This window comes from Ursus maritimus, unplaced genomic scaffold (genome assembly GCF_017311325.1).
Source record: "Ursus maritimus isolate PB19 unplaced genomic scaffold, ASM1731132v1 scaffold_5, whole genome shotgun sequence".
Classification (NCBI taxonomy): domain Eukaryota; kingdom Metazoa; phylum Chordata; class Mammalia; order Carnivora; family Ursidae; genus Ursus; species Ursus maritimus.
Genome location: NW_024426663.1, coordinates 77793024 through 77803283, shown reverse-complemented (window position 1 = coordinate 77803283; position 10260 = coordinate 77793024). Strand labels below are relative to the sequence as shown.

The 10260-nt window shown below is 42.6% G+C and overlaps 1 protein-coding gene across 9 annotated transcripts in view; it reads left to right on the top strand.

Annotated features, from left to right (window-relative positions):
• HNRNPH1 (heterogeneous nuclear ribonucleoprotein H1) overlaps window positions 1-9724 on the top strand; it is an 11277-nt gene extending 1553 nt beyond the window's left edge. Inside the window, exons 3-15 of one of the 9 annotated variants that reach the window (XR_005832585.1) lie at window positions 2507-2662; window positions 2874-3017; window positions 4547-4685; window positions 5633-5811; window positions 5892-5963; window positions 6020-6153; window positions 6305-6440; window positions 6860-6919; window positions 7012-7101; window positions 7769-7861; window positions 8321-8370; window positions 8449-8625; window positions 8971-9724. Coding sequence is in view for 8 of the 9 variants with exons in the window: in XM_040622620.1 (XP_040478554.1) it covers window positions 1160-1253; window positions 2507-2662; window positions 2874-3017; window positions 4547-4685; window positions 5633-5811; window positions 5892-5963; window positions 6020-6153; window positions 6305-6440; window positions 6860-6919; window positions 7012-7101; window positions 7769-7861; window positions 8971-9089 (1416 nt within the window). In the remaining variant the exon portion in view is untranslated. Of the gene's footprint in view, window positions 1-1126; window positions 1254-2506; window positions 2663-2873; window positions 3018-4546; window positions 4686-5632; window positions 5812-5891; window positions 5964-6019; window positions 6154-6304; window positions 6441-6859; window positions 6950-7011; window positions 7102-7768; window positions 7862-8320; window positions 8371-8448; window positions 8626-8970 lie in introns of those variants that run through there. The other 8 variants (XM_040622624.1, XM_040622623.1, XM_040622620.1 and 5 more) reach the window with 8 other exon arrangements.
• The last annotated feature ends 536 nt before the right edge of the window (window positions 9725-10260 follow it).

Here is a 10260-nt window from a genome sequence, read left to right as displayed (position 1 = left end):
CGGACCCCAGGCCCGACGGTGGCAGGTAAGGGGAGTGGAGGCATACACACCTCGGAAATGCTCTTGGTGTTGCAGCCCCCAGGAGAGGCCCAGGTGGTCGTGGGCTGGCTCTAGGGAGAAAAGGGGTACAGGCGGCGCCAGGGCAGGGAGCAGCTGTCCCTTCAGGTGAGCCCGGAGCGCGGATAATGGGCTGGGGTAGGGGTAGGAACACAGCCACCTCACCACAACCCAGAGCTCGGGATCGCCTTACATACGGTCCCTAAGGGGAATTGATTGCCGCCATTCCCCTCCCCCATTCTGGCGGGTAAGGCGACAGAACTGTTTGAAGGAAGACGCATGCGCATGAAACTAAATAATAAACCGCGGAGGCTCCAAGTTCAATAATCGCGGGATGGCGCAGGCGCAAAAAAGCCCAGTGGGTTTCTGGACATGGGACGGGGTATGAGCCCAAAACGCATGCGTACAATAGTGCTCTGGCTAGACTGGGCCCGGCTCATGAAATTACGCATGCGTCTGAGCTCCGTGTGACGCAAGGGGGCGGTGCGGGCACCTAGCTGCGCGTGCGCAGAGCTTGTTCAAAGGGCCTTATTTAGGTTGCGCAGGCGCCCGCTGGCCATTTCTTCTCAGCCACGCCGAAGTCGTGTGTTCAGGTGAGTGTTTGTCGCTCTCTGTTTGGCGCCCAGTGGCCCCCGAGGATGCCGTTTTCGGGAGGATTGCTTGCCCCCAGACCTCTGTAGAGCCTGGGGGGCCCTGGCAAGGTGAGGGCTGCCGCTTGGAGTCAGGAATAGGTCGCCGAGTAGCGGCGGGGCCGCCGAGGCCTGCAGGCCGCGTCGACTCTATTGTGTGAGATGTCGGAGGAGGCGGAGCGGAAGCGGCCGCCGCCATTTCCTTGCCTCCACGCTGGCGCTAGGCCAGGGCCCCCTCGGCTTGGGGCAGCGGCACTTGGGGTGCAGAGTGGCTTCGGGGGCCCGGCCGCCGGCCGAAGGGGTGTTGAGTGTTGGAATCGCCGGGGTTCGGGCATCCACACGGGCTCGGCTCTTCCTCGGGCCCCGGGGGCCGGCGGGCGCCTCGAGGGCGGAGGGCAGATTTTTGACCATTTTACGGTCTGACGCTCTTCCCCGCCTTGCAGTCTGTGTCGACCAGGACCCACTAGGAGACCATGATGTTGGGCACCGAAGGCGGAGAGGGATTCGTGGTGAAGGTCCGGGCTTGCCCTGGTCTTGCTCGGCAGACGAAGTGCAGCGTTTTTTCTGGTGAGTTTGAAGTGGAGGCGGGAGTTCGCCGCCGGGACCGGCCGGCGGGCGGGCGGTCGGGCCGGGAGGCGGGCGGCGGGGCGGCGGGCCGGCCGGGGGCGCCTGGCGGGGCGCGGGCGGCAGCCGTTCCCGCTGGGCTGCTCGCGCCTGGCCGGCCGCTGTTACGCAATGGAAATTGCGAAAGCCCCGCCCGCCCTCGGAGCTCTCTGGGGGTGAGTGCGGCCTCTCTGGCGGATTTTTTTGTCGGCTTTACTTACCTTTAAGCACGAATCTTTCTACGGCTGTCTTTTCTAAAGGATAAGTGGGATTTTTCTCTCCATCATGTGAAAACTTCCCAAACGATACGAACGTTTTGCAAATCCTTAAAGTATAACAACTTATTTCCAATTTCGGTATGTCCTTGAAGCGGGGCTTTCGACTTCAGAAAGTTAAATGTCACTTCTTAATTTCAGAAAATTTTGCTAATCCAGATTTGGTAATTATGAAGAGTTCTTGCTCATCTAGTTCTTGATCTGGCTCACTTTGCAGTTGAGGATACTGAAGCCCAGGGAAGTTCACTTGTCTATGTAGCTTTTTTCCAGTATGTAGGTTTCCTGAATAATTTCTACCAAAATGTCCTTGTTCTTATTGTTAGTGTGAGTTTAGACTGATACATTTGGAAGAAATTTACAGGTTTTGGAAGGACACTTGTAGGATTGACTTACTATCTGAATTTAGCGTTGGTAACGGAAAACGACCTGTAAAACGAGAACCAAGTACACTGGAAGCCACCTTGCAGTGAGCAAGACTGGGTTTGGCTTCAGCTGTGCAACTTGGAGCATTTTAGCTTGCTAACATTGATCCCCTTTTAGGTGAGTATTGGCCTTGCAGTTTGGATTCGCAGGAAAAATTGTATGTTGCTGCTAGTAAGGTAAAACCATCAAGTGCCCCAGACCAAAACTTGAAACCAGACTCCGAAGATGGCATACAATCAGAGTCCAGACTTTGTTTATGAGAGGTTACGAAGGATGTTCAATGGAGAGGACTTGGAGAAGTTTTCTTGATGCCAGGGAAGGTGTCCAGGGAGTAGAAATATTGGGGGAAGATACATGCTTAAGAAGTGGAAAGCGGCCCTGGGAATTGGTACTGTGGGTCATTCTAGGCTTTGCAGAAGCTCTACTTTGTAGCAGGGGCATGAACAGGCGTTTCATCTGTATCACCCAGAGGTGGTTTTTTAGTTTTAAATTCTGTATTAACGGTTGTTTTCTTTCCAGACTGCAAAATTCAAAATGGGGCTCAAGGTATTCGTTTCATCTACACCAGAGAAGGCAGACCGAGTGGCGAGGCTTTTGTTGAACTTGAATCAGAAGATGAAGTCAAATTGGCCCTGAAAAAAGACAGAGAAACTATGGGACACAGATATGTTGAAGGTTTGATTTATGTTGCCCTAGTAACAGTAAATAAAATATTAAACACATAGAGCTCTATCTTACCCCTTCTGAATTTTAGGTATTTGACCGCATGGAAATGGTCATCTAAGGGAGTTTATGGCAGCTCTTCCTAGATTATCTAAAGACCCAGGAAGTCTGAACTTTGTTCTCTAACTTTCCAAAATTGACTAATTCTAAGCACCTCTTTCAGTATTCAAGTCAAACAACGTTGAAATGGATTGGGTGTTGAAGCATACTGGTCCAAATAGTCCTGACACGGCCAATGATGGCTTTGTACGGCTTAGAGGACTCCCATTTGGATGTAGCAAGGAAGAAATTGTTCAGTTCTTCTCAGGTATGTAGTTGCGTTTGATGCTGAGCAGTGAGTTCTGGCTAGCTTCTGGCAACATGTGATTTAATAGACCTTAAAGTCCAGTAGCTTAGATACTTAAACAGGTGTGAGTATATACAGATGAATTAAATGTTTTCTTCTTCCTGGAGACCTTCAAATAATTTAAGCCCATCTTAAAGGTGGAAATCAAGTACTTCCAAAATGCTAACTTTGCCTATATTTAGTGTTGTAGTTCAGAGTAGATCTTTGAGGATTGTCCTCAACAGCTTAACTACTTTCCTCACAATGCTGTTCAGCAAAGTACTTCAAGTTAAAGGTAAGATCCCTTAACGTTAGATTAGTATCAGTTAGGTTGTTGTAATTTATGGCAAGTGCCTATGTCTTAAGACACATTTGGGTCATGGGCCCAGAAATGTCTTTTTAATGGTATAATTCTCTTTGTGAAAAAAAACTTTTATGGAAGCAACTGGTTGTTTTAGCCAGGGAATTACATAAACTTACTAAAAGTCTAATGTAGAAGTAGTTTGAATGTAGTTTCAGTCTCTGAATACAGAAAGTGTTTTGAAATTGTTCTGGGCCTAAAGTATTTGAATGTTTTTATGCTGAAGAGCTGATAAAATTGCATGTTTAGCAGAATGTTAGATCATATTTTAAATAACTATTTTAATATGATGTGATAAATGGAATTAAGAACAAGAAATCCTTTCATGGTTCAGGGTAGTATGTATTAAAATCTTGACTTAGTTATGTGTCAAATCCTAATATTTTGCCAGAATTTTTGAAATCAAGTCTGTTTTGATTGTTTTTGTCTAAATTGGTGAGAATTGAATGCTATCTGTCAACGTTAAATATGAACATAATTTCATATCTTCTAGGAAAGTGCTTTAAGCCCTTTTTGTAAGCTTGGGAATGTATCCACGGAAAGGATTTTTCATAGACGGAATTTCCAGAAGTGAATCATACTACTGTTAGAGCATAAGAGTGCATGATTGTGCTGTGTAGATCAGTTGTTTGTTGAAAAGTTTAGATTGTATGTTTGTCAATTATATGACTTAAGCAATGTTTCAATTTGTATATAAAATGTTTAAATGTGTAATTTTTTTTTAAAAGTTGAAGTTCCACTAACTTAAAACATTGAAATATAAAATGAGGTAAAAGGTGTTTAAGTTTAGTAACTGTTGTATTTAATGCTTGAAACTTTATTAAATTCTTGTGTAATTCTCAACATTTATTTGCATAGATTAGAGTGTTAATTGTTGAATTCTTAATGCATCCTGTGTTCAAGTGTTTTTTTTGTTTTGTTTTGTTTTTTTTTACATACTATGCCATGGGGTGTGTTAAGAATTGAGTTATACTTTGTAATAATGGAACTTCATATTATTACAATGCATATGTAAAGAGTACTTGTTGAAAGCAATACCATTCACCTAAAGTTAAAATTCTGGTTTATTTAAAGCTATAAGAAGAATCATTTCTGGGCTTGTGATGTTAATATTGCCCCCCTACTGGGGTTATTTGTCCTTGGGTTGAAGGGTTGGAAATCGTGCCAAATGGGATAACATTGCCGGTGGACTTCCAGGGGAGGAGTACGGGGGAGGCCTTCGTGCAGTTTGCTTCACAGGAAATAGCTGAAAAGGCTCTAAAGAAACACAAGGAAAGAATAGGGCACAGGTGGGGATGGATGGTTGGTTGGATTTGTCACTTTTCTTATGGTAAACAATTAAATCCATATTCTCTCTGCTTAGAAGGAAGAAATAATCTATTTTCTAGTCCCAGTTAATCGATGTTTTGCCACAATATCTAAATTTCCTATGTTAAAGTCCCATAATACACTGAGATGAAAGTTTAGGTTTTAAAATTGTCCCCCGTAAATTTGATCTCCCTGACAATATTGTAAGATTCCTAATTCTAATCAATAGAGTTGAGAGACTATGGCTTTAAAAAAATGTTAATGCAAACCTGGCTTTAGCTGTAATAACACCCACCTAGTAAATTAATATTACCATAAGAAAATGTGATACTTTCTGATCTTGTTTTTAAAGTTGAAATGCAACAAACTTTTTCTTGCTGTATAAATATTCTGCATATGTATTAATAAGCATAGCTTTCAAGAAATTGTCACAAAAGGTTTTATTCTCTTTGCTTGTGACTATTTTTCATTGAAGCATGCGCTTACCTATGCTGATTCCTACTAAAAGCATAGGCCTGGGGTATTATTGGCGAAAGGAAATGTGTAGTGTGGGCTAGACTGTTGGTGGAGGCTGGCTTTTTAGCCCACTTGCTATACATGTTGCCAATGGATTTAAGACCTGAAATGTTGAAAGTTGAGTGGAATTCTTTCCCTCCTAAGACATTTATTTATAGTACTCCTCTCTACCCCTAAGGTAGGGCTCTCTGCCTCAGAGGAGTGAGTTTTACTTTATAAATTTTACATTAAATCTTAAAATTGAGTGAATTTCTGGTCATTGCCTATGCAAATATAAGAAATCTGGCTTTAAATATTAGTCAGTTTCATGGCTATGACTACATTGTTTTCTTGTGTAACTAAATACCTGTACGAAATGGACTAATGTTTTCTCTCCCCTCCCCATCCCCTTCCCTTATGAACAATGCTTTAGGTATATCGAAATCTTTAAGAGCAGTCGAGCTGAAGTTAGAACTCACTATGATCCACCACGAAAGCTTATGGCCATGCAGCGGCCAGGTCCCTATGACAGACCTGGAGCTGGCAGAGGGTATAACAGCATTGGCAGGGGAGCTGGCTTTGAACGGATGAGGCGCGGTGCTTATGGAGGAGGTACGTGAGGATATGCAGGCGTCCCCAGCTCTGTCCCTCCTCAAGTTTTCGTTTGGTTGATTGTACTTACTGTCTTTCAGGTTACGGAGGCTATGATGATTATAATGGCTATAATGATGGCTATGGATTTGGGTCGGATAGATTTGGAAGAGGTAAGGTAAGAATTGAATTTCTCAACTGAAGGATACTTACACTCTTGTCCATCTAGACCTCAATTACTGTTTTTCAGGAATGTCTGATCACAGATATGGGGATGGTGGCTCTACTTTCCAGAGCACAACAGGACATTGTGTACACATGCGGGGATTACCTTACAGAGCTACTGAGAACGACATCTATAACGTAAGTGTAGGATCAGTTTATGAGCTGTCTGGTTCAGGGTAGCAGTAAAAACTTGGTTCTTGTTCTAATTAAGTAAAACTGTAGGTTATAAATTGTGCTTTTTTGTGACGGTAGATCTTTGACTTCGTTCTCTGAAATACTTTGTATTTAGTTTTTTTCACCGCTCAACCCTGTGAGAGTACATATTGAAATCGGTCCTGATGGCAGAGTAACTGGTGAAGCAGACGTCGAGTTTGCAACTCATGAAGATGCAGTGGCCGCTATGTCAAAAGACAAAGCAAATATGCGTAAGTGTGGTTTTTAAGTATCTTGGGGTCTCTGTAACAGATGGTTGAGTCACCAGTGTTTGTGATAGAGAAATAGTAAGGACGTATGAGAAATTCGTTCCCCATTAATGGGTTGGTCTTTGGTGTGTGTTAAAAATTAGTATGATTGAAAGGGGTTTGTGATAACATGGACTTTGAAGTATAGTCTTAATTGACGAACTTTAGATAATTTAGATGAATGTTTAAATCGAAAGGCTGGGTTTTGAAACCAGCGTAATCAGCTGAGAAGCAGCTAGGGTTTTTTTTTTTTTTTTTTTTTTTTTTTTTTTTTTACCAAAAGTATTTGAAGTTCACAGATCTGCTTGTTTAAGAACTTAAAGTGCTTATCTTTTTTTCTTTCACCAACAAACACTTTCAAACTTTTTTTTTTCTCATTTCAGAACACAGATATGTAGAACTCTTCTTGAATTCTACAGCAGGAGCAAGCGGTGGTGCTTACGGTAGCCAAATGCTAGGAGGCGTGGGTTTGTGTAAATATCACTTTAGTGTCTTTTTTTTAAGCTAACCTTGTATGCCTTTTCTCTCATTTCAGAACACAGATATGTAGAACTCTTCTTGAATTCTACAGCAGGAGCAAGCGGTGGTGCTTATGGTAGCCAAATGATGGGAGGCATGGGCTTGTGTAAATATCGTTAGTTTTTTTAAAAACCAAAACGTTTATATCTATATAAGTCGATTATATAAGTTAAGTTAATTTATATTTTAATGAGTTTAGCATAATTAAGTTAGGCAAAGGTTTCGATTTGAATTTTGTGTCTGGCTTATTTAAATCCTTGTGAGTTAAATAAAACTGTTTAGATAACTAGTTTTAAGTAGTTTTGGGGGAGGGGACTGCAGAAGCTAGTTGAATTGTCTTAAGTATGAAGTAGAAGTCTAAAATACTTAGTTAAAAGCACAAGGTCAGTGAAGTTTTGGGCATGGTTAGTTGGGCATAATTAGGTGTTTAGTGATAACCTGTGTATGACATTACTGTATCAAATTATGGGGGGGAACCCCACTAAATGCAGTTAAGCAGTATCCTAAGGTCTTCTCAGAAATGCCTCTACTTTACGGAATCATGGATTTAGTCCTGCTGATGTGCAGACTGTTGGCCTTTTGGTTTATAAATGTTCATCTAGTTCATATGATAGAAAGGTAGTTCGGTCATAGGCAATAGGCAGGAGGAGGCAGAGGGTTGTAGTGATATCAGATCCAGACTGGAAAATCATAGATGTAGAATTACAAGCCCGGTACCACCAGGTACCACATTACATACGGAACAAGGTCCTAATGTTCTCTTAACTTAACAGCAAACCAGTCCAGTTACGGCGGCCCAGCCAGTCAGCAGCTGAGTGGTGGTTATGGAGGCGGCTATGGCGGCCAGAGCAGCATGAGCGGATATGGTAAGCGTGTTTTTTTATATACTTGAAATAAGTTTTAGGCAGGTTTCTCTAGTTGGGGGAGTATGCAGGCTTCCTTTTTGGTGAAACTGGGTTAATGTTTGCTTTTGATCCAAATGTAACTTGTTCTTAATAGCTTAATTTTCAGAACCAATCATTGGGAGGGGGAAGTGTTCTATAAATTAAAAGTAGTCATTGCAACTTGGAATAATGTCGAGCCAGAAAACATCTGCCTCCATTTATTAAAAAATTAAACTGTTGATTTTTTTTTCTGTCTTTTGGTTAGTATTAAATCCATTTTAGATGGAGGGAGAATTTTAAATAGTAGAATGGTGGTTGGGTTTAGGACCGTATTTACTAGTCAGTTTTATCCTAGGATTGCTTTTATTTTTATTTTTTTCAATTGGTCTAAAGAATGGTGATTTTGGTATTATAGTCTTACCCTACAAAATCCTTTTGCAGACCAAGTTTTACAGGAAAACTCCAGTGATTTTCAATCAAACATTGCATAGGTAAATATTTTCTCAAAAAATATAATTTAAATTCCCAATAGCAAATACTGATATGTTGTAATAACACTATTTCTATAGCAGTCAATGGCTCTGACTTAACTCCATGGAGGCTGCCATTTTGGGCACAGTGAGTTGCCTTTAGTCCCAACTTTTGTCGTCTCACTTCCTGCCCACCATGAATAGGAAAAGCGAGAGACTGCCCCTGTCCTCCCTATTCATATATGCCATTCGATGGACACATTGTGAATGTTTACGGTAAATTTTTTTTTTAAAATGCCTTGCTTAGCTTTAAAAACAACATGAAGTAATTTTGCAATTTTTGAAAAACACTAGTTTTCCTTTAAACTTAATTTTCTATGTTGATCCTGAAGCATCCAATTAAATGGTAGCACGAGAGTCTGGCAAGTTGGTACTGCAGAGAAAAGGGGTTAATTGAGACTTGTTTGGAGTCGGGAGTCCCCTTTCCCAAACATGCTTCTCGCCACTTGGACAGCAGCCATTTGTACTCGTATACTTTTTAAACTTTTTCTTGGAATGCTATATTTTATTCGACTGATGACCCGATGATCCTGCTGACTTGTCCCATCGGTCTCTCCGCAGGCGGCCAAGGAGCGGTGAACAGCAGCTACTACAGTAGCGGGAGCCGTGCGTCGGTGGGCGTGAACGGAATGGGAGGGATGTCTGGCATGGCCAGTATGAGTGGGGGATGGGGGATGTAACTGATCCTGATCCCTGACTCTCGGTCAGCGTTTTTTTAAAGAAAAAAAAAAAAGTTTAACAGTTTTGCAATACAAGCTTGTGATTGATGGTTGTTCTAAGTGGAAATCAGGATTGTTTTAAAGACTTCAGGTTCAGTATTTTTGAACATAAACATTCATGTAGGATGTAACAACTGAGTAAACTAGAACTGTTAAACAATTTTCAGCTTTTCTCTAGTTCTCTTGTAGGATGTACTTAAGCAGCAAGTGTATTTAGGTTAAAGCAGTTGAATTATGTTAATGTTGCTCTTCTACCACATGACATGGAACACTGTCGGGATGCATGTTGAAAGACATGCTTTTTTTGTAAAACTCAATATAGGGGCTGTGTCTACAATTAAAAGTGAACACATTTGGCATGTTTGTTAATTCTAGTTTCGTTTAATAACCTCTAAGGCACGTAAGTTGAAGCTTTTTTTTTTTTTTTAAGTTAATGGGGGACTTTGAGACGCAACACCATACGTTAGGATTTTGGTCTTGGTGTTTGTATGAAATTCTGAGGCCTTGATTGAAACCTTTCCTTGTATCGTGATTTCCTTTTAGGTGTATTGCGCTAAGTGAAACTTGTCAAATAAATCTTCCTTTTAAAAACTGCACTTTGTCTTGTCTGTGCTTCAGTGTCATGTGGACTGTTTCTTGGTGCTCTCTTCCTGCCTGGGGCGTAGGTGACAGTGGCCCACGTCTCTGGCTGTGGCAGAGGCTCGGCAGCCGAGGCTGTTGTGTAGAGGCCGGCAGACTCCTCTTCCCTCCAGTGCAACTGAAGGTAAACGTAGCTTCGGGGGGCCCTTGTGGAAGGGCTGCGTGTTTGGCCTGGCTGCACAGGACCTAACCTGAACTGCCTTTGACTTGCTAAGCGCTTGCACAAAACCCACGGAGAGGTGGAAGTACTCCCGCTGCATGTTCCGCATGTCCCTGGAGGCCTGTGGCAGACATGGCTGAGAAGGCAGGGCCGGGGGCGGGGGGTGAGGGCTGAGGGGGGTCCACTCCGAGCTGCCCTTCCCACTCTGGCGGCCCCTATGAAGTTTTGCTTCTATGGGGCAAGGGGGGGGGTGCGCTCTAGAAGGAGCTAGCTTCCAAATGGGAGTCTTTTGGTCTTATTTTTGATTCCTAGAGATCAGGTCCACTTAGCAGA